This window comes from Quercus robur, chromosome 9, assembly GCF_932294415.1.
Source record: "Quercus robur chromosome 9, dhQueRobu3.1, whole genome shotgun sequence".
Taxonomy (NCBI): domain Eukaryota; kingdom Viridiplantae; phylum Streptophyta; class Magnoliopsida; order Fagales; family Fagaceae; genus Quercus; species Quercus robur.
Window position 1 is genome coordinate 40,257,012 of NC_065542.1, and position 25,204 is coordinate 40,282,215.

General features: G+C 38.2%; 1 protein-coding gene across 1 annotated transcript; it reads right to left on the minus strand.

The window, feature by feature from the left end:
* Positions 1-8,880: 8,880 nt before the first annotated feature.
* Positions 8,881-24,940, minus strand: LOC126698337 (protein ABC transporter 1, mitochondrial). Its single transcript, XM_050395487.1, has 8 exons — positions 24,294-24,940; positions 23,702-23,927; positions 23,068-23,220; positions 22,701-22,859; positions 21,602-21,761; positions 19,007-19,116; positions 11,061-11,177; positions 8,881-9,476 (listed from the first exon to the last, which is right to left on the minus strand). The coding sequence occupies exons 1-8, from the start codon at positions 24,809-24,811 to the stop codon at positions 9,078-9,080; spliced, it is 1,842 nt and encodes a 613-aa protein (XP_050251444.1). The 5' UTR covers positions 24,812-24,940; the 3' UTR covers positions 8,881-9,077.
* Positions 24,941-25,204: the final 264 nt, after the last annotated feature.

The window sequence follows — 25,204 nt, forward strand, 5'->3', positions numbered from 1 at the left end:
AGGGAATGGTGGAGAGAAAAGAGAAAGAGAAGTTTTTCTTAGAGTTTTGATAGGACAATAACGGAAGAGCTTGAAACAGGGTCTAGGCTCTCCTTTATGTAAGAGAGGTGAGGAAGAGGAAGGGACAGATAAAACTCTTCCTTTCCCACCCATTTTTCGTTTTCAAAAAGGCCTATCTAGCCGCCCATTCAACAACACGCGTTGATGGTCGTGGGGTGAGAACCACGAGCGTGTCCATGACATTTATTGCCTGACACCGCCATTGTTCATAAATGCCAGTTCTCAAACTACAATCCCCACTTCAGTTATTATGATTTGGAGATCGTAGGGGGCTATTGTGGGGAGTGGAATAGTCACCACTCGGGCCTTAGGCCCAAAAAGTAATTGGGCAAAGCCTATGTATTGAAGGGAATTCTCAATGGGTAATAAACCATGAAAGGAAGAAAGTTGAGTCATCCCAAGTACTACGAAAAAGATGAGTGCCACAAGAAATTAGTTCCTGTGGAAAAGGTAAGGTGCCAACTTACCCAAGGTATGGTGTACGGATAATCCATGTGTGATTTTCAAGAGATTCCTGGAACCACAGGAAACTTCCGTAACATATAAGAAGGTTGAAGATCTTTGCCTCCACATTAATGATGGGGTTCTTACCTAACCTCTGCCGCATTAAATACAAGTAAGACAGCCTGAACAGTACAAATGACCCCAAAAGTCAGAGTTCCAAGATAAAGGTGGGGAGGAATCCGATAAAGTTAAAGAAAATATCCCTGAGGCTCTGTCAGGCAACAGGATAGCTGTGGTGATAAGAGTAAGGATTGAAGCTATAAAAGGGAGAGGAGAGCCAAAAGGCGGGGATCTAAAAAAGAGAGAGGAAAAAATGAGCATAAAGAAGAAAAATCAGCTAGAGAGAGAGAGGGAGTAAAGATAACACCGCGGGAACGTGAGAGTTATCTATTGTAATATTTGAGTTGAGAAAAATTAATTGTTTGAGTTTCCTATTTTGGAGTGTTTTTCCCTTGTTATTTACTTATGTTGTTTGAATAGTTTGAGTGAGAATCCGTGAAGAACTCCACGGGCCCAATTTTTACATCCCCCACATATAGTTATTTGAAATGGTAAAAAAAAATAATCATAAGGTTTATTATATATGCAAAAAAGAATAAATTTTTAAGTAACTCGTAAACAAACTCAATGTTATTTGATAAAAAAAAAAAAACAATAAATTTAAATATATAATTTAGTTTAATAATGAGCTCAAACAAACTCGTATTCATTGATAAATTCAAATAAATAAGTCTAAAATTTTAACATTTGACCCAACTCAACGGTAAATTTAAATAAATAATTCTAAAATTTTAACATTTGACTCAACTCAACTTATTTATCGCCCTAGTTGTAAGCATGCGGCAGTTAACAGCACACGTAAGTCATGAAACATGTCTGATTGACTGTCGTGCAAAATATAGCCTACTAGAAGCCTGACTTAAAATAAATACAAAATGATTGACAGACCTTTCCAAGTTAGGTATGGAGGTCTTTTTCCATTTGTTTTTGCTCTTTTTTTCTCCAAGTAAACTGATGAATGAGAGAAGACAAAATTTATAGATATTAGTCTAGGGTCTACCTTAAAAAAAATTATTGTAGAAGTCTAATTTCCAGTGCAAAATGAATGGCAGTGAAAGTAATTGATGATTAAATCACTAAATACAAACAAGATTGTTGCGAGGGCTGACGACATCAAGTATTGTATTCAGTATACTTTTCTCATAACTATGAACTTAAAACAGCAATCGTACAAGTTAGTGCAAAATAGTGTTCAATTTTATACATTTTTATTCAAAAACTACTTACATAAGTTCACCTATAACATTGTACATGCATAATATTGTTATAGTAATTGTGTATATTTACACAATTTTATGATAGTAACTAACCATTACAATGCCTTTTTTTTTTACCACAAAACCAAGTAATATTTTGGTGTAATGATAAAAGTAATTATCATTAAATAGGTCATATATATTCAAATTTATTTTATTTTAAAGTGAGAGGGAAATTTTGAATTAAGATTCTCTTTATTGGGAGAATCGAACCATACTATGATGTTACAATATGTGATTCTTGAATTTTTCTTTAAGAAAAAAACAAATAAAATATGTGAGTAATTCAAAATTTTTTTAAAAATTCTTATTGAGAGAATCGAACAATGCTACTAATTTTTTTACTTTCTCGCATACTGCGTGGGCTTATGGCATAGAATGTATTTTTAGGAAAACTCGAATGTTTCGCTGGAGTATAACAAATTTTAGGAACCTTTGGAATGAAAATAAAAATAGTGGAAGGAAAATGTTTATTTAATTATTGTATTAACTAAATAAATAAACGACTAGACCCATAAGCTGTATTAACTATTAAGTATTAACTATATATATCTAATAATCCTAATCAAAGTTTCAAATAACAAAATTGATCAATGAGTTCCAGTGGGGGAACTCTAGAGGTTGGCATGAGGGTTTAGAGATCGGCACAAGCGTGGGCAAGAGAATGAAAGCTGATGGGGAAATGGGCTGAAGAGGTGTGATGGCCGATGGGTCATCAACTTGCCAACCTAACGGTTGAGTAGCTGAGAGATCGTTGAATGCCGCTAAAATGATCTTCTGATTATTCTTATATTATTTTGAAATCTAATTTCATGGAATATAAATTAGTAACTTCTTACTAAAATGATCAAGACTGATACTCTGATAATCATCAACTCTCATTAAATCTGTTTCTCAACCAAAATAAATAAATAAATAAATACCTCTCATTAAATCTATCTCAAGTTGATGTTTATTATATCTTGTCAAAATTATAGATTTTGTTTTAAAGAATAGTGTTTCCACAATATTATATGTGATTAACCAATGTACTACTGCATTGAACGTACAAGATCTCACGCTAGTATATCCTGTGCTCAAATCGTATGCTAAACTGGCCAATGGTGGTATTTTTTTTGGGTGACTTTGTGAAATATTTTCAATTGTTCTTGTCAGTTTTATGTTAACTACATTGTCCGAATTTTGTGTGAATTGTATACAATGATTTTTTATTTTTATTATCTATTCTCTATATTATTGATTTCAATAAGTACCTGCGCTTTGTCCCTTCTTCTCCGACCAGTTCTGATCTTGGAATCTTCCTTCCCCAAAACTATTTTCAATCGATTGCACCCTTGAGACCTCATGTTAAAATACTACAGCTAAATAGATTCTACCTAACTTTGCAAATACAGGGAATATAATGGTCTTTTCCAACTTCTGATCTATTAGAGCTGGGTTGAATTTACATTTGAACTCCATTTAATATTCTTTTTGTAGGTGCGAATTTTGATAAATTTAATATTATATTACATGTTTTTTTTCTACCTTCTATGCTTGCCAAATTTCATGAGGATTTGTGATTAATAATATCTTATCTATAAAATATAGGGATGGCAATGGGACGGGATGGGGCCGAAGGATGGGATCTTCGCCCCCGCCCCGCATAGATTTTTCTTGCCCCATCCCCGCCCCGCCCCGCCCCGCCTCGCATGACGGGAAAAATTTCTTGCCCCATCCCCGTCCCTTAAGGCCCCGCGAAGACCCGCGAAGCCCCGCCTTACACCGTAAAACTTTATTTCTTGTTAATTTTCCCTACAACTATTACCATTTTTTCAAATAAAATGACATGTTTCAATAATAAAAATATACTTGAAATTATAAATAAATTTATTCTATCGAATAAAACTAATTTTTAGCAAATACTAAATAACATTATCTAAATATTTAACAAGATAATATCACAACAAAAATCTCATAGTATGACACAATAAAATAATCCAAACTCCTAATACATAACAAAATAAAAATTGTCTAATTCTTCAAAAAGAATTTCCACTTAAATAAAATAAGATGATGATATTTTTGTTTAAATAGTAGGGTTTTAGGGTATAAAAAAATTACCTTTTAACCCTTATTAATGCAGGGCGGGGCGGGGCGGGGCGGGATGGGTCTAAAAAATGTAAACCCATCCCCGCCCCGCCCCGTGGTGCGGGTCTAAAATCTCGCCCCATCCCCGCCCCATCCCCGCCCCACCACCTTTACGGGGTGGGGAAAACCCGCACGGGGCGAAGCGGGGAGGGGCGGGTCAAGCGGGGCGGGGCAAAATTGTCATCCCTAATAAAATAATTAAATTTTTTGTTTTTATATTTTAAAATTATGCATAAAATATAAGTTATATTAGGAAGTAAATTATCTTTGTTTCATACCAAATATGATATGCGTATTAACAACGTAAAAAAAAACATGCATTTTAATGGTGCAATTTTTCAAAATATTTTTTCTTTTTCATGAATAAGAATCTATTGTTAATCGAGAAACAAAGATGTTCAACTAAGTTAAGAACCAACAGCTCTAGCAATTAATACGAACCGCAAACCCAAACTATCACTAGGACAGCTATGGCTAGGGATGGCCATACCCATTAGGTAATGGATATCCAACCCTACCCGATCCAAATGTTTCGGGTAATACCCGATTCTTCATGGGTAGAACTTAACCGGGTAGGGTATGGATATTACCCGAATTTTTCGGGTAGGGTATGGATATTATCCAAACCCGACCCGCAAAAAAAAAAAAAAAAAAAAAAAAACCCACTCTGTCGTCAAAAGACAAAAGCACTCTGTATAAAAAAAAAAAAGAAGCACTCGTTGTCAAATGTCAAGTCCTCCAAGCCGTCTGATCTGTCTTCCCCACACCAAATCCAAGCCTTCAAATCCCAACTTAGCCACAATGGTGAAGAAGTTCATGGAAAAGAAGCCGTCGTCTTCTTCGTCGAAGGTGGTGAAGATGGTGATTCCGTCAGATGTGATTGCAGAGGAATGAAATCGCCGTTTTTTCGATGAAGAGGATTCTTTCTGTTATCGGAAAGATTCGCCGGCTCCGGCAACAGCGATGGAGGCGGATCATCAAGAAGAACGAAATCACGCTACTCCACCTTGGTCAGATTAGCTGATCTCTCTCTCATCTCCACTATGTCTCCACGCTACAATGGTATCACTCCCGTCGCCGTCATTTCCGCCCTTACCTTCCTCCAAATCTTCGATCGCGTTTACAACCTTCTCCACGGTCTCTCTCTCTCTCTCTCTCTCTCTTAGTCTTTGTTTGCTAGCTCAGAAAATTTTGTGTTCTGATTTTACTTTTGGATTTTCTTTTAATGACTAAGGTGGAGCTAAGTTTCTGTTTGGTTGAGGAGATAATATATATATACAGTAACAGACCAAAGGGTGGGAAAAAATACACGTGGAAGGGTGATAAAACTATTGGTTAGTTTTTAAGTTAAAATGTTTTGAATTTAAAAAATAAAATAAATGAGTTTCGGGTAGGGTATGGATATCCATGGATAATATATCCGGGTAAGATTCGGGTATGGATATTAATGGGTATTGATATGCGGGCATCCATGGGTAAGCTTTTCGGGTAGGGTATGGGTATACCCGATCCATACCCTACCCATGACCATCCCTAGCTATGGCCCCAACTTGTATACGTAACTCAAGCAAACGGCAACATCAAGTTCCCAACTGCCTACAAGTACAGAGAAGTAATTATACCACCCTGCACTCACTTAGCAGCACACCATTCATAATAAGAATACAACTTGAGATGGACAGAGAGCCAAGCAAAACTACCTAGATACAATTTTTACACCTAATCTGTCACGCATTGCCTCATCCTGCAGAAAACTTGTTAGGCTTATAATTAAGTATGGGTATGGCTTCTGTCTAGTGCCTCCAGTGCATTAGACTCGCTACAATCATAACACAGGTTTGAAAATGGACATGTGTCATGATCGCAGCAGATCCAGTGTCACAGGACACTGGACAAAAGCCATACCCATTAAGCATAACCCTTTATTTAGTATTATTTAAAGTTATAAGGCGGTGTATGAAAAGTTACATGAAGTGTAACTTAATCCTTATCCCTATATGTTTAATTAATTGTTAAGTTTTAGTTTTCGTTTGTTTTAAAGTAAAATATTTTCTTATTTTCAAGTGTTTGTTTGCAGGAAAAATGTGGTCAAATTCGTAAAATATATTTCGTTAACATTTTACAAAAATAAACAGTGGCTTCCCTTACCCCATTTGGTGGCTAGGTAACCAATCTGATGGGCTGGGCAGCCTATGCCAAGATCCAATGGCCGAAGCCGTCGTTTTGATGACTGGCACAAGAGGTTCGATGGCTAGAGCTACTATTCCAAGTCTTCCGACAACTGATGCTGGAGGTCCGATAATGAAGCCATTATTTTGATAGCTAGAGCCACAGATCCGTTTTTCGGTGATGGTAGGGTCACTAGAGACACCACTCCGGTGATGGTCACTAGAGATTTTTGTTAGGGTTTGTGCCCTAAAATCCAATTTATTGGCATTTTATAATTAAATTGTTTAATTATATGAGACTATTTGTATATGAACTAATTAGACATTATCATAGTTCTTGAGATGCATTGTATGTGATTTAGTTACAGAAAATATAAATTACAAGTTCCTTGTAAACTAAAAAATGTTGTTAGTAGTTGGTGATGAAAATGGGTATTTCATTTGCGAAGACTATAACACGTCAACTAAGATGGTTTGTCTTGATCATGGAAGTGAAGACTTTTATTTGATGTATTGATTCGTCTTAAGTGTGTAAGACACATTGAACTGGACTGCTGTAAGATTAATTATTTAATTAAGAACTGTCATCTGAATAATAAGTCTCATAATTCCTATTTTCATAAACTCTCAATCTTAAGAGGATTGTGAACCCGATCATGAAATATAAGTTATTTTGATATATCAATAGTGAGATTTAATTTAACGGTCAAAATCTCAGTATGTTGGGTAACCGCATGTAGTGTTGAGGGAACACATATTTTCAAAATAGAATCCATAATTTCTTTCCATAGAGACATGAAATATCCCCTTGAGATAAGTTTAATGAGAATTGGTTATTCAAGGCCGGCTACTTTAGTAAAGAGTTACTAAAATTTATATTTAATGAAATTAGATTTCATAAATATAAATAACTAAAAGATTAAATCGGTGACTCAAGGAATAAAATAGTTATATACAAAGTGACAATTTATTATGACTTTGTTCACTATGGATATTTCATGGAGGGGTCAAATAATACCATATTAGAGTCTTGAGATATAATTATTAATAAAACTTAAAGTGCAATTATATTTCCATAGTGGTACTTGTTATATAATTAATGGTAATTTTAGGCTTGTCAAGAGTTGACAGATAAGCCCGAAGCCCATTAAAGCTGGAGCCTTATTTGTCCCTTTAGTTCCATCCCAAACCACATATTAAAACCCAATTGGGCTAGTCCAAAAGACTAACCCAATTAGATAATTATTTGTTTATTTAATAAGAGTTATTAATTAAAGTAACCATGTAAGCAATTAAAACGTACGTACAATTGAAAGAAGAGAAAAAAGTTTTCTCTTTGATCTCTCTTGAACAAGAATATACGTAAGAATTGATTGAAAAACCACACATCTTGAGCATCATGTGGAATTTGGATGAAAATCGAAGGTCTTGTCAAGTCTTAAATGAAGTAAATTTTTTTGTTGCTTTCACAGCTGGTTTCGTATGAGATGCGAAACTATTTTTTCCAACAATTTTGTCATGCACTTATATGCCATACCGATTCTCTATTCACTGAGCAAGCTCTATCAATTAATTCAAAGAAATATGTTAAAGAACCAAGATTTTTCACACGTTAAAAGTAATGAGTTATATTTGTTATAACACCGCTTTCATATTTATTACTGAATATATTTTTTTTGCTTACTCTTAATGATCAGTCTTCACAACTTTTTCTGAGCGAGTTACCCAAAAAAAAAAAAAAAAAAAAAAAAAATCCATTCGCCATTAGGCCCGTTACGTTTCTTCTTTCTTTATTTTTAGGCAACCCAAAAAATAAACTATTTATTGGAGAATCTTTCTCTCTTTGCGTGTGTATAAAGGTCAAGCTAGCTGTCTCAATTCACAAACCCGTATCTCATCCACGTGAAATTAGTGCACTTTAATCGATACAGTGACTAATAAATATAATGGTCAAATTGACTCAGTTTAACGTATGTTCAGATACCATTTATTGCTAAAAATTGAAAACAAAAAATACTGTAACAAAATAATTTTTAAATGTATGAATAGTATCATAGGATCCAGGTTAGAAGTTATATTTGCTGAAATAGGTACTTGTAGATCCCCTAAACAATGCACAGACCCACCCAAGGAAATGCAGACAACAACGCAAACACATTGCTATACAAACCCACTCTTAGAGTGAGGCATAGATTCACAAGTATCTCTCTTTGTGTGTGTGTGTTAAAGGTGAACCTATCAGTCACAATTTCACAAAGCCATATATTATTATTATGATAAAATTATCCACGTGCAAGTAGTACACATTGGTATACTTTTAACAAGAGCAAAACTTGGATATTGTTTCTTAGGTTCTCATTTTAAAATTTTGCTATTTGAATATTTTCCCTTGGGATGGAAGTGTATTTTTTAATTAAGTAGTCATATGACTGAATCTTAAGAGGGAACCTAAAGAACAACACCTAAAATACTGTACCTAAATTTTGTCTTTCAAGTAATTTCCTCATACATGGATCATTTAGAATTTGCTTATTTTGTTGAAACTGAAAATTTTTTACTAAAAGTACTGTAAATAAAGGTAAAAATTAACTGAAATAATACAGTGAGACGTATTGAATAGTACTAAAAATAAGTTGAATAGTAAAATAAGTTGGTAAAAATAATCTTTGCCAAATAGCCATATAATTGAAAAGAATTATAGAAACTTTAAAAATGACCTGTCTTGCTCTTATTCTAGCAAAAAAATATCGCTATGGGTGAACTTCTACAACCTCTCTCCTCCATTTTTTGGAGTAACAAAAACGTTATTTTGGGATGCTCACAAAGCATAAGTCCATCCAAGAATTATTACATATAAATGAATAATACAATATAAAGGGAAGAAAAAATGTTCATAAGCCTATGAAGAACTTTGGCCACTTGACAAGATCTCACCATCTTCTTCACCAAATTGATATTGCTCATAAATTTTAAGCAATACTTCCCTACATGGTACAACAGCCCCAAGCTTGACACAAGCCAAGAAAGCGCCTGAAAGTTTCCGATGAAGACTGTACACTTCATCGGGTGGTGGCGTCAGCCTGTGCTTAAGCATTGTCGCCCCAAGGTTTGAGACACCCTGGGTAATATTGGTGGAACGAAAGTCATACCCACCAGGTTTTGCGAAAGGCAATCCCACAATAAAACCGGCTTGAACATGGGCATCTAACATTATGTCCGACTCCATTCCTGTGAGAAACCCAAGTCTTTTTGACATCTCGATGACTGCATCTGCATCACTGTTGGCACATGCAATTACCTGATCAAACACAAACATGAAGAATTCAGGAAAATGGAGCTAGGAACACAAAAGATATGGTATCTAAACATAAGTTGGCAAAACTCAACTTGCTTCCAACGTAAGTTTTGAGATATCATTTTATCACATCCTTAAGGCAGACCACCATAATTGAATCGAAGTTAGAAGCAGCATTGTTAATCCAACTATCTAGCATTAACTATATGGATTCTATTGCAGTCAATCAAGGTATGATGTTACTGTAAGAATGGCTGCCAATCTGACTTGGCTCACTATGAAATAACACCAAATTTCTCAGAGCCATGTACAAGATAGTATTGGGATTGCCAGACAGGATCTGTCCCCCTCTCACATGAGGGTGGGTGCCAGGATTTCCTGCCAAGTAGGGGCACTAGAGGAGCCGCCATTATCCTCTAGTGCCCCTACTTGCCAGCATGAACCTAGCTAATTTTTACTTTATCCTAATACAACCAAGGTGGAACCCTCTATAGTTCCCTAAGGCTCTAGAAAAGGGACTTGTCATGGAGGGTGAGAGACAGATTTTTAAAAACAACATTCATGTCCTACCCATTAGGACACGGACAAATTACGTACTAGCTATTAAGACATTGTGATTATTTATGACAATTCCACTTTTAGATAGATAAAATGAATTAATGAAGACCTCGTAATACAATTTTAAATGCACATGCCTTCACACAAACACATGCGCATACACACGCATATACACAGTCAGTTCAACAAAGTCCTAATCCTAATTGATTGGGGCTGCTAAAGATTCACAAAAGAAAATTATACATGTGCAACCAACAAAAAAAAAATCTGGAATCATTGCTATTAAGGGATAAAGGAGAATGCTTAGCCTTCGTTTGGGAAGCACATTTTGTGCATTTCCCAACGAAAGCTTTTTTTTTTTTTTTTTTTTGTGGGTCCGTGCATTGTTCATGGGACTCACAAGTACCTTCATTCAGCAACTTTTTCTTTAAAACTAGATCCTACAGCACTATTCACATATTTAAAAATTATTTTGTTACAGTGTTTTCAATTTTCAGTTTTCAGCAATAAGCGGTATCCAAAGAGACCCTTAGTGCCCTATTAGCTTCAATGGATTCCTTTGCAGAGAAGTGCGCCTGTATACTTATTACTGTTTCTCCCTCTCTTTTTCTTTTTTTTGATAAGTAATCTAAAATTTTATTGAAAAAGAGAAGTACTATATGTTCAAGATGATGAACACAGAGTACTTAAAGCAATTATAAGCATATAAATTAGAAATTCTAACAGTGTAAGAAATAAAAATAGATGTACATTGCGTAAAACCCCAAACCCAAAACCAAACAAACAAAGTCTGCATCAGCAATGACTACACACACAACATATTAATGTTTCTCCCTCTCACTATACTATGGAATGTTTCTAGATAAATTATTAAGGAAAATGTTATAAATGTTAATCACATTAATTTTTTGAGGAAAGAGAAACCAATAATCAAAAGTTTGAACCTCAGTAAAGGGACATGCAAGAGATGAGCACAGATAAAGATTTGAGAACAAAAAGTAAGCCAAGTATAGAATAGAGAGAACTCACCATTCCTAAGTAGTCATCAACAAAACATTTAGGGTAATCTCGAGCTGCTCCAAAGTCAATGAGATTGATTAATTTTGTCGCCTCATCATACAAGAAATTACTCCAATTAGGATCGGTCTGCACTAGATCAACCACAACATAGGCAAAGACAAAAAGAGACCACAAATTAGGGGCCAAAATCAGCAGTTTTTAAAAAGTGTTAATGAAGTATAGCAAAGAAACAATGAAGTAACAACCATACTAGCCGTACGAAACCATGCAAGTCAAGGAAAACAGATGCCTTCATGTTGATATTATTAAGGATTGAATTACAGAAAATTTCCTTTTAAATTTTTTTTATACAAATAGTAAATTTTCATTCAAAGACAACAAAGACAGAACCCTAGAAAACGGGAAGCAAACAAGAGCCCAACAAAGGAATTACCATCTAAATTTACAAAGAGCTAAAATCAAAGAACAAGGAAGATTCCCAATATCCCTCGGCCATTCAAATAAGGATGTTAAAAATAATGGTCACGGAATTCTATTCTATCCAAGGGGAGCAGTTTACATGGGGGGAGTCCGTAAATTCTTCATTGAGTCAAAATTTTTTCATTTAGTTTTAGAGGAAGGGGGTCGTTATTTCATGTTAAGGATTTTTGAGAGGGGCAAATTCTTTATGAGATCAGTCTTTATGGGTAGGAATGCAGCACAGTGGCTGATGTCTAGCATAGAACACCTTGTTATTGGGGTGAGTTCCAAACAGTTTTTTATTTTTAGAGAAGGTGACACAGCTTTTACTCTCCAATGGAGTTACAACTCTGCTGGTCAGTTCTTGCTGTTGACTGAGCTCAAAGCTGGTGGGTCTAGGAGGTCGATTATCATTCCGGAAGGCAAAGAGAGTCTTGGTTGGAGGGCTTTTGGCCTTGAACTTAGAAAACTACTGAACCCTTCTCAATATGCAGTGGGAGGAAATGGAGTTCCCAAATTCATTCCTCAAGTGCATAGGTCTAACTTGGAGGCTGTAGGTTCTAGAACTTTTGCTGAAGTTGTGCAAGGTTTACATGGAAGAATAGAGGAAAGGAAGCAACCAAAGCAACTAGGAACCATTGCCAAAAGGAAGTTACCACAGATAGGGGAGGAGAAGATGGGAGTGAATCTGAGAATCTCTGGTGCTAAAGACGGTGGTGAAATATGACAGGATGGAGGTGGTGGGAGGAGCTAGGAGGGAGCTTTGCTCTCATGAGGTGGCAGAGGTTGGTGAGCAAAACCTGGCAGACACTAGGCTACGTTTCCCTAGTATTAATTTGAATTCAAAAGATTTTGTTATGGGGAAGAAGAGTGATGCTAGGAGATCCTGCTGGTCTGGAAGAGGTCTTGTCGTGGAGGTTGATGTGATGGGGAGGAGACGGGTTTTCTGGGATAGAAAGAAAGGGGGAGATACGAAGTGCAGAGGGGATTCACGTGAATCAGGAAGAGAGACTTCTAAGGCTTTTAGATGGATTCAACGGAGCTCTAATCAGGCTGTAGTTAAGCCTTTTATGGGCCTTGGAACAAGCCCAGACACTAGAGAGGGTCTTTTTTCAGGCCCAAGTTTTGTTGAAGTGGGAGAGAGCTCTTGGGCTGGTGAAGGAGCTTTAGCCCAAGTCCCGTTGGAAGCAGATTTAGAGTCAGGGGTGTTGGGTCAGTGTACGTCGTCCTCCGTCATGCCCTTGCTAGCATCTGGTGAGGCCGATGGCTTTACCGGTACCAATTCCGGCGAGCCCACGCCGTTACAGGGTAAGGACGACGGTCCTTCTTGCGCCAGCACATGCTCCGACGAGCTCGCGGTGGCTCAGGTGGTGGCCGATGGTCCTTCCTGCGCCGGCACATGCTCCGACGAGATCGCGGTGGCTCAGGTGGTGGCCGATGGTCCTTTCTCCGCCGGCGCATGCTCCGACGAGCTCGTGGTGGCTCAGGTGGTGGCCGATGGTCCTTTCTCCGCCGGCGCATGCTCCGACGAGCTCGCGGTGGCTCAGGTGATGGCCGATGGCCTCTTCTCCGCCGGCACATGCTCCGACGAGCTCGCGGTGGCCCAGGTAAAGGCCGATGGCCATTTCTTCGCCGGAATCAGCCCTGTCCTGCCTTCGTTTTTAATGGGCAAGGCCGACGACTCCTTCCTTGTCGGAACTAGCTCCGATGAGTCCACGTCGTCACTGGGTAAGTCAGATATCTTGCTTCCGTGGTCACCAGTTGAAGGTTTTTTACAAGGTGGCTTGGACAATAGTGCTGTCCCGCCGAAAACGGCCCTTGTATTTGAGCAACCCAGATCAGCGGAGTTACCCACAATGGCATTGAGTGTTGTCCCTGGGGTGTGTTCTTTGGTGGAGGAAGGGGTGAATTTTTCTGATATGGGTTTGGGTGGTGAAGTTAGTTCACCTATTCCTCTACTGGCTATCACTCCCGGTGGGTTACCTCTGTCAGATGAGCTGAACCGTGATAACCAGGCAGTGGAGTGTGTGGATACTCAGGATACTTCTAGATGGGTGAAGAATAGGCTCCCTGGTTTTAGTAAATTGGTGGGGCTGCCTTTGTGCCGTCATGAAAAGTTATGCATTGCTTTGTTACAGAAGCTTGAGAGGGAGACGGAGGCTGCCAAAGTACTAAACAGGAAAGTTACAGAATCTAGAAAAGTGGTTATCTATAAGGACAAGGGAAAGAGAGAGCTGAGGAACTTGCAGTCTTCGGTTAACTACGATGGTAGGTAGTGGCTGGTTGCTGAGATTCTTTTCAGCCGGGGACTTCATGTCTTTATGCATTTAAAAATTCTCTCTTGGAATGTTAGGGGGCTGAATGACTGTCGGAAACGTTTGGTAGTGAAGAATTGTTTGCGTGAGTGGAAGTGTGATGTAATATGCCTTCAAGAAACTAAACTTTCTGGTATGGATAGACAGATGGTAGGTAATTTGTGGAGCTGTCCCTATGTGGATTGGGTGGCCTTGGATGCTGTCCAGACGGCCGGAGGGGTTGTGATGATGTGGGATAGAAGGGTTTTAGAGAGGACGGAGGTTTTGGTGGGCTCTTTCTCTGTGTCTATTTGGTGGCAAGGGGTGGGGGACGGTTTCAGTTGGGCGTGTTCGGGGGTTTATGGCCCAATAGATAACAATGCGAGGGGGTTAATGTGGGACGAGTTGGCAGGTGTTCAGCATTACTGGAATGTCCCTTGGTGTTGCATTGGGGATTTCAATATTGTCCGCTTCCCTAGTGAACGGTTGGGTAATTCCCGTCTTACTCCGGCGATGGAACTTTTTCGGAGTTCATTGAGGATCTTAATTTGATAGATTTGCCTTTGGAGGGAGGGAGCTTTACTTGGTCTAGCGGGTCAGAGAGGCCTTCGATGTCCAGAATTGACAGAGTTTTGGTGTCTCATGATTGGGAGGAGCAATATCCGGATGTGACCTAACGGATTCTTCCTCGTCCTGTTTCTGACCATTTTCCAATTCTAGTGGAGGTAGGGGGAATGGCAAGGGGGAAAAGTCCGTTTAGGTTTGAGAATATGTGGCTTAAGACGGATGGGTTTACCGATAGAGTTCAGTCTTGGTGGAGTCGGCATTCTTTCTCTGGCACTCCTAGTTTTGTTTTTGCCAAAAAGTTGAAGGCTTTGAAAGAGGACATCGTTCAGTGGAACCGATTGGAGTTTGGTCATGTTGGTCGCAAAAAGACTCATTTATTAGAGACTTTGAAATCGTTAGATGTCAAGGAAGGGGAGATTGGCCTCTCAGAGGCAGAGATTTGTGAGAGAGCTGTGATGAGATCGGAAGTGGAAAATCTTCTCTCTATGGAAGAAATCTCTTGGAGACAAAAATCAAGGATGCTATGGCTTAAGGAAGGAGATAAAAATACTAAATTTTTCCATAAGGTGGCTAATTCCCGTAGACGGTTTAATCATCTGAGTTTTGTGGAGGTGGACGGGGTGATTTATGAGGAGGAATCCGAGGTGACTGCTCAGGTAGTAAATTTTTATAAAAATTTGTACCAGGAGTCAGAGGAGTGGAGGCCTTTTGTGGAAGGTTTGGAGTTTGATCAGCTTGATGGGTTGGAGAGGGGTTGGCTTGAAAGGAGGTTTGAGCAGGAGGAGATTCTTCTAGCCGTTAATGAGCTGGCTGGAGATAAAGCTCCAGGTCCTGATGGCTTCTCTATGGCTTTTTTCCACCATTGCTAGAGAGTGGTGGAAAGGGATGTTCTAGCAGTTTTTGAGGAATTTTATCAGCACAGTAAGTTTGAGAGATCTCTGAACGCTACCTTTATAGCTCTTATCCCCAAGAAAATCGATGCTTCTAATATTAGAGATTTCCGTCCCATCCGCCTGGTGGGGAGCTTGTATAAGATCTTGTCTAAGGTTTTGGCAAACCGTATGAAACGGGTCTTAGATCAATTAATTTCTGAGTCTCAAAATAGTTTTGTGGGAGGCAGACAGATTCTTGACTCAGTTCTTATTGCTAATGAGTGTGTTGATAGTCGTGTGAAGAGTAAGATCCCGGGGGTTATTTGTAAGCTAGACATTGAGAAAGCTTACGATCATGTGAATTGGGAGGCTCTTCTGGATCTTTTAAAGAGAATGGGCTTTGGGGAGAAGTGGTGTAGTTGGATTCGCACTTGTATTTCAACTGTCCAGTTCTCTATTTTGATTAATGGGGCTCCAGCTGACTTTTTTGGGAGCACGAGGGGCCTAAGACAAAGGGATCCGCTATCTCCTATGTTGTTTTTAGTTATAATGGAGGTCTTAAGTAGGATGATGAAAAGAGTTGAAGGTGCTGGATTGATCAGGGGTTTTCAGGCTATAGGCAGACGAGGTGTAGGGGAGTGTGTCTCGCATCTTTTGTTTGCGGATGATACTATCCTTTTCTGTGATGCGGATGTGGAGCAGATCCTTCATGTGCGTATGCTTTTCCTTTGTTTCCAGGCTGTCACAAGTTTGAAGGTTAATGTCTTAAAGAGCGAGTTGGTTCCTGTAGGGGAGGTTAACAATATTCATGCCTTGGCAGAGATCCTGGGATTGGGTCTTTGCCTATGACCTATCTTGGTATGCCATTGGGGGCTGCCCATAAGTCCCCTTCTATTTGGAATCCTATTCTGGAAAAAATTAGTCGGAAGTTGGCCGGGTGGAAGAAGTTGTATTTGTCTAAAGGTGGTAGATTGACGCTGATTAAGAGTACGCTCTCCAACCTTCCTACTTACTTTTTATCCCTTTTTTACCATCCCTTCGCATGTGGCTAATAAGATTGAGAAGATTCAGAGGGACTTCTTGTGGAGGGAATCCAAGCTTCATTTGGTGGGATGGGATAAGGTGTGTGCTCCTAAGGTTAATGGTGGTTTGGGTATAAGGAAGTTATCTACGTTTAATAAAGCTTTACTGGGAAAATGGCTATGGCGGTTTGGGGTTGAGGAGACTCGTCTTTGGAGGAGGGTGGTGGCTCTGAAGTTTAGGGAAGAGTGGGGGGGTTGGTCTTCCAAACTGGGCAGGGGTGTTCATGGGTGTGGCTTATGGAGAAGTATCCGAAAAGGGTGGGAGGTGTTTAGCAAACACATCCGGTTTGAGGTAGGGGTGGGGGATAGAGTGAAGTTTTGGACGGACCAGTGGTGTGGGGACTCACCACTCCATCTTTCTTTCCCGGTAGTGTACGGGATTGCTTCTAATAGAGAGGCTTCGGTGGGCTCGTCTCTTAAACGTTTGGGGACCGAGGCTCGGAGAAGTTGGAAGGTTCTTTTACTTAGGAATCCAAATGATTGGGAGACGGGTGTGGTGGATGATTTCCTTCAAATCATGGGTTCTAACTTACCTCAATCTGAGCAAGGAGACCGCATGGTTTGGAAATTGACGAAGAAAGGGGTTTTTGACATCCGCTCGTTCTACAATAAGCTCCGAAGCTCCCTGCCTATTACCTTTCCTTGGAAAGGTATTTGGAAGGTTAAGGCTCCTACTCACGTCTCCTTCTTCGTTTGGACTGCGGCTTGGGAGAAGATTCTTACAGGAGATATTTTGCGGTATAGAGGATTCGATTTTGTAGATTGGTGCATTTTGTGCCGTTGTAATGGGGAGTCGGTGAATCATTTGCTTCTCCATTGTAACAAAGCTTATCTGTTGTGGAGCATGGTTTTTAGATCCTTTGGGATTTCTTGGGTTTTGCCAAGATCGGTTGCAGATATGCTTTTAGGTTGGTGGAGTTGGTTTGGAAAGCATTCTTCTGGCGTTTGGAATCTAGCTCCGTTGTGCCTAATGTGGTGTATTTGGAGGGAGCATAATTGGCGTACTTTTGAGGATAGGGACAAATCTGATGACCAGCTGCTCGCTTACTTTAGTGGCTCTCTTTTTGATTGGTCTAGGGCTTGGGGACTCACCTCTAGTGATTCTATCCCTATGTTCCTTAGTTCTCTTCTCTGTAATTAATTTGCTTTTTGTTATCTCCGTTTGTTTTATTTTTTTCTTCTTCTCCTCTCTTTTTGTTTGTTTCCTTCTCTGTAATCTCTGTTCTGCCTTGTGTTTTCATGAGGTAGCTTTTAATATATATCTTTCTTACTTATCAAAAAAAATAAATAAATAATGGTCACAATTGAAGCACTTAAGTCTCCACTCTTATAAACGTCCTAGAATTCCATTCTCTCCGGTGGAAACCTCCCTTAGCTGTAAGTGTCTAGTCACCAGGACCCATTCTTGTTCTTTACAAGTCTGGTTTGACTAGGGCTTTTTTTCTTTTCTTTTTTGATAGGTGATAAGACTTTATATTGAATGAAATGAACATCATGCTCATGATGATGAACACTGAACATGAAACAAATACATAAAACTCAAGAGCTAAAGCTAACAGAATGCTTTAAAACTCAGGAATGGAAAGACATTGCGAAACCCCCAAATCCAAGCCCACTGAAACAAAGTAACAAATAAAAGAGATTTTAAGAGATCTAAAGGAGTAAAGGTCTCTCCTTATCTTCAAAGGAACGAGTATTACGTTCCTGCCAAACTAACCACATCAGACATGCTGGAACCATATTCCAGGTAGTGGAATGGTGCTTCCCAAACCAATTCCTCCATGCAAAAAGAAGAGAACTAACCGTCTTCGATATCACTCATTGGATCCCAAACACCTAAAAACCTTCACTCCATAAAGCATGAGCAAACATACAATGGAGTAAAAGATGGTCCATAGATTCTCCATCATAGCAACATAAGTAGCACCCAATGGTTTGACTAGGGCTCCAAAACCTAATAATCCAAATCAACCAAATTTACATTTTTTTTTTCTTATTTAATCAGGCCAGTTGAAGTTCCCACCCCTTGATTAAAATTAACTAGGCACCAGCATTTAATTCGACCAAATTATCCTTATAACCAATTTAGGCATATATTGTTGACTTCCCAAAAGACAGGTCTTCCCCATTTTTCGTGTGGCAAAAGCTTCCAAATACTTCACTCTATGTCTTCTGTGTCCACCAGTGCTTTCCATTGGAACAGTGATTTCAAACCTGTAACTGATCAGGCCATTTCGACATCACTGACAACAACACAGCCTTCTGCTTTTATAGACCAATCAGAGTTGACCCCCAGAATTTCTGATTGCCTCAAAAGGTTCAATATACATAAGGAAATTATAAATCCTAGGGCCCTAATTAAGAGAAGGGGGGGGAGGCAATGTAACTAGGTTTTCCTCCTAGTCTTGGCCTCACACTTAATTATATTACATTATACAATCCAAGAACTCCAAACTATATGAATGGAGTCTCATTTTCAGATTAACATTAGCCAGCATAGCTATGAACAATCTCGGTAATTGATAGCAAATGCCAAAGCCACTCCTGAAAGTGAAGTAAAATAGATGCATATGGAACTAAGTTACAGAAACACATACAGAACATAAGAGGGAGGGGGAGGGGAAGAACAACAAAGACAAAAACTAAAGAAAACTTTATCAGAAACATAGAAAGGAACATGCCTGCATGAAACGGAACACAAACAACTCCATCAAAGTAAGCTCCAGCAACTTTTCCCCAATATAATTACGAGTTTTCTGGTCTAGTAATGCCACTTTATCAATCGGAATTCCTGAAACAATGGAAAATCAATCTCATGTATTCAAACTCAACCAATGATAAAAAGATTCATTTCTTTACTTTTTTTTATCAATTAGAATTTCTGTAACAAGTGAACATCAATCTCATGTATTTGAACTCCACAAATCATAAAACACATTTGTCAGCAACATAAGAGTATGATTTTTTTGATAATTAACAAATTTTATTGATGATTACCCCTTCTTAAGGGGATAGTAGTAAAGAATTGAAAAAAAAAAATGTAAATTACAGTTAAAAGGAAAAAGAGTCAATAAAATCAATAAAGTCCCACATTATATGAGCCCTTGTACAAATTTCTTACAAAAGACAATTTTAAATGAACAACCAAAGTCCTACATCTTCAAAGGTATGCCGGTTCCTCTCTCCCATACTGTCCACATTAAACATAAGGGGGTGAAATTCCAAACACTAGAGGAGTATTTACCAAACCAATTCCTCCATCAACTTAGGAGCTCAAACACAGTTTTTGGCATTAACCAATGGACCCACAAGGCCAAAAATAGAGAAAGTAAAATTCCATAATTCATATGCTGTCACATATGCAGCAACAGATGATCCACAAATTCACCACTACTCCTACACGTGCAACACCATTCTGTCATAGAATTCCTTTTTTCATGAGATTGTCACAAGTTGATATCTTCCCCATGCTACGGTCCACATAGAGATGCTAACTCTTTTTGGGGCCTTAACACACCAAATGCTTTTCCAAGGGAAAAGCCCATCACCAAAACCTATCAAAGCCACATAAGTGACATAACATGACCTCGCTATTTGGGAGACTGGAATACAAAATGTCAAAGAACCAATCTTCTGATTCCAACTTCCGATCTTTAAAGTCACATATGAATACAATGTCCCAGGAACTTGTCATCTCCTCATTTTGATCTCTTGAATTAGAATGAACTGAAGTATACATGTTTGATGAAATTATGTACAATTCAAAAATATTTCTTTTAAAGAATAATTAGTACACCATTAATCATGCCAAAACTTCACTCTTTTTCCATTCCCTACATCAAATTTCATAAACTTCATAACTCTATCCCAACCCGCTCTTATTCCCCTCCATAAGCTGCATCCGCAAGCACTTTGTATCATCTTCATTGACCATTTACGCCATGCTTCCCCATATTTCATCAAAATCACCATCTCCACAAATGAGTATCTTCAGCCCCTACCACCAAATCCACTTACCTAACAAGGCACGATTAAACGTGCTCAATTGGCATACCATTAATGCTACATTACCAATAGGAGAGCACACAGTATTCCAGTTCACAAGATGAAATTTAAATCCATCACTGCCTCCATTCCAAAGAAAATTCCCTCTATAAATTCTCTAATCTATTAGCTACAAACGTGGGAATCATGTCGAATTGGAAGGAATACTCTTTAGTAATGTCAACCTCCCCCTTTTTGGCAATTTCAACCACTTCCACCCCAAAATTACACTTCCTTTTCTCCAAGATGCGGTTCCACGCAGTTCTTGCCTTCAAGGACAAACCCAAAGGCACACCAAGGTGATTCATTGGTATGCCATTAACCTTACACACAAGGATTTAACCATTTCATTGATGTGACCCACCTCCCATACTAGAACGATTTCGTGTTTGCTCATACTGACTTTCAATCCTATCACAACTTCAAAACGAATTAGAACCATTCTAACATAAAGGATCTACTCCATGTTTGCATCACAAAGCAAACTAGTATCATTTGCAAATGGTAAATGAGAAACCATAAGTTTGTTGTTAGTATCAATTCCAACCTCAAACTCAGAGATGAATCTCCCATCCTTAGATCTCAACATTCTAGTTAGTACCTCCATAACCAAAATAAAAGGCAAAGTATTACTTTGCCATAGACCCCTGAAGCAGTTGAAAAACACTGTTGGCGAGTCATTTAACAGTATTGAAAAAGGTATGTAGTCGCATAAAAATAAATCCAAAGTCTACACCTATCACCAAAGCTCATTCTCTCTATCAAATGGCATGATCTTAGGCATTTTCATTATCTAGTTTGCAAATAATGTCTGGTAGTCCTCTTTTGATACAACTATCTAAACATTCGCTGGTGATGAGGATAGAGTCCAGAATCTGCCTCCCTCCCACAAATGCTTTTTGAGATCCTGAAATTAAACTATCTAGCACCAACTCAGACTGTTAGCCAACACCTTTGCTGCTAACAGTTTATAAACACTCCCAATCAAGATAGTAGGCCAAAAGTGACGCACGACTTTGAATAGAAAGTAAATAAATACTTTGTGGAGTCATAAATCATGTTTATGAATTTTAATCCATAAGTGGATTTTTAAGTGGTTCAAGCTAAATTTTTTTGCTCTTATACATCTTGGAGTTTGGACCATTGAGAAGCATTGATAAAGCTTTGAGTTGAGAATGCACACACCTCATAATTGAAGCAAGAAAATAAAATAAAGGACATGACATAATTACCAGAAACAAGCTCCGTAGTTAAGACTTTCTTCCTTGAAAGATTGTCCACAACCAAAGGAACATAAAACCCCTCTGTGCCTGACAGCAGATTACGGAACCGTTTTTGATTTGCCGCCTCCAATTCATAGTCACATTCACGTGATAATTCTTCCTTAGCCACCTACAAAAATTCCAACATAAGCATGGATTTTTAACTGTTCAACACATAATTCTTCATTTTTATTAGCTTCATCCAGCATCCCCACGAACCAACCTCCATCCTATGTCATTTAGTAGAGGACTAAGGGCATGTTTAGTAGACTGTAATAGGTATTGTAATGTAATAGTTATTCCTATGGTTTAGGTATTCTTTAGTTTAGTTATATTTTTATTACAAGGAATAGTCATTCCTTATGAATAGTCATTCTTCAAAATGAGGAATAACTATTCCTTTTTAAAAGGTTGTATTAGTTATTCCTTAGTAAGTGCAATAATTTCAAAACTTAATATATTTCCAAATAAACAAACTTTCTATATACATCTAACAATTATAAAAATAAAAATTCATAAAAATAACACATATCTCTCTTAAATTTAAAAAAAAAAACAATTTTTAAGGAGATATGATTGTATGAGTAAGATATTTCCTAAAATAAATGTTAAGTTTCATTATAATGTTATAACTTACAACCAAACTAATGAATAAGTTTAGTTATTACATTACAATACACTTTATTACTAGTAATAAAGATTACAATTCCTGTCGTAATCCCCATTCAGTGTACCAAATATACCCTAAGTGTCAAACTCATGTGGCAAAAGAGAGGGAATGGTATGGAACAAAAGAGTGTATACTGTACTGAGAGCTGGTGTAGCAGAGTGCTAAGATTTTGTAGGTAGATAAATATAATCATAATATGCCATGAACTTTGTTGGTGACTTTAAAGACTCAAGGGGTCAGCAGGAAAAGACAAGATAACTGGGCTTTATGAAGAATACTAAGTTGTTTGAGCCTCTCAGAAGTTTGCATGCTCATGAATATGGTGTTGAAGGCTGAACCGCACTTGGAATAAAACAATAAAGACATTCATATACATATAAGTGCAGATAGATTACAAACCTTCATAGCTCTGTCAAGATAAAGACCTTTTGGAATTAGATTTGTATAATCTAAAAGAAGTCTCACGTTCTCTATGTCACTGTCAATGCTATTCGCAACACCAGGGTACTGAATTTTCATTGCCACTTGCATACCATCCTTTGTGACAGCCCCATGCACCTACAATTGTTATAAAACTGTGAGGCCAAGAGCAGAAACATTCTGAACAGTATAGAATTAGATGAGAACTGTTGATACCCATCATCCACCATCTTTGTTCCTTTTCCTGTTTCAAAGGTGGTTGGATGACACTATACATGGGATGGTTATTGAAGGGTAGCATTCAGTGAAAAAATAGTACTGATAAATGTACTATGTCTCTCATCACCTGGCCTATGCTTGCAGCAGCGATTGGTTCATAATCAAAACTAATCAATTTTGATGACCAGTCAGGACCTAACTCTGCATCCAAAACTTGATTAAGCTGGCTCCTTGGCATCACATCTGCACCTTGACGGACAATATCCAGAGCAGCCAAGATCTACATGGAATTGAAAGATGCGAAAAAAGAAAACATAGCAAAACACTTATTTTGTATTTTATTTTTTAAAAAAGTACAAACTCTAAGCTTTGTGGGCAACAAAATAAAACATAATCAGTACAAATAAAGCTCCCCAGTATGAACGTAATTGGTTTGACAATGATCATAGTCACCATTTTTTAGCAGAAGCCTCCATAGCCTAGTCTAGATGGGATAGGTTTGATACCAGACCTATATCCTAGTAAAATTAAAACAACTGACATCCCATCGTTTGCATAGGAACCTAGCATTTATTCATGTAACAGTAATCTTCAAAAATTAAATCTTATTATAGCACAACCAATTCTAAGGCCATCATTTTAGCTTACAATGGATGAAGTAATTCCTTTTTCTTTGTTAATATTCGACGCACACATTAAGACACAGTCATTTAATTTGTCCAATACATACATCGAAAAGAGAGAGACAAGAATTAGAATACCGGAGCAGGGACAAGGGATTCATCCTGTATACTCAACATCTGGCCAATTTTAAGTGCAGCTCCACGCATTCTGCAAAGCGCAAGGGCCAGACGCTCTGCATTTTTCTCAGACAGGAATGGAGACAGTGCACTCTTCTTGTCTTGCGAAGGTGGTGTCCCATAAACAAGCCTCTTTGCTGATTCCTGAACCGTTCCCCAGGCAAGACCAGCTCCAAGACCAGCAAACCTTTTTTTTCATCAGTTAAACATCAAAGTTTCAGATTTTGATTTTGATTTTTTTTTTTTTTTGGTTAAGTCAGGAATTTGCAAAAATCATTCAACAACCAAGCTTTAGTTCCAAATCTTGAAGTTCGCTATGGGTCCTCAATAGATTAGTCAGGTCTACCTCGCGCGCCATTCTATTATATCCAAAGTCATAGTCTCTATTACTTTTCTACTTAACATGTCATTTTCTAGTTTCTACCACTTCTCCAAATGTTCTTTTTGGTTTTCCATTCCAAGTAACTCTTTCTCGCTCTACTCTGAATATACAAAAAGCCATAGAATCGTAGAATACAAATAAAAAAGCATTAAAAAGAAAAAGAGCACTGACCCAAGAGCTCTGGAAAATGGGGTGGTAGGAACTCTCCTTTCCCTGGGTTTCCTCCTCTTGAATGGCACCACTTCCACTTTGGCATCTTCCTTGTGAGGCTCACATTCTTTGACCAACCCATCTCCGACATCCAAATCCTCCGCTACAGAAGCTTCCCTTACATTGCCATTATCATTAGTAATACTAATACCATCACTGTCAATAACCGACGGTACTTCTTCTTGTTTTTGTTGATGCTGTGTTGGGTCTGAGGAAGAATTGTCAGAGGTGGTGTCGAAGTAAACAACAGAATCGAGTTTGGAGGAGGAGGAGGAGGAGGAGGAGGTAGGGTTAGGGAGGTGGCGGACCCTGCCCTTGGTGAGACCAGATAGGTCGGTGGCGGATACAACGGCTTTCTTGATTAGATTTTGGAGATCGCCATTCTTGGCGGCTTCGAAAGCTTGAGAATCCTTAACAAATTCCTTGGCGATTAACGACACTCCCTTCACAATTCTACTGGCATCCTTCAACAAACCCATAAGTAACAACCTTTGTTTCTAAATCTATTCTACTTTATTCCAGCACCAGTATTTACCCCATCATGTCTTTTCGATTTTTTTTTCTTTTCATTTTTGTCTTTTTGATTTGATTTTTTTTTGGGGTTTGGTTTCAATTTCTTTTTTCCCCTTTTTTTTTTGTTCATTTTACATATATAACCAAAATAAATAAATAAAAAATAAACATCAACGTATAAAATTATTTTGTTTATTTTTGCTTTGACTGCTTTTCAGCCGCCCAAACCAAACTCCCACTTTTTTTTAAATTTTTATTTTTTTTATTTTTAGAATCAACCAAGATTAGGGTTGTAAATGACTAAATAGAAACGTCACTCATTTTTGTTGGTCTATAAACAAATCAAGTTTGAACCTTAA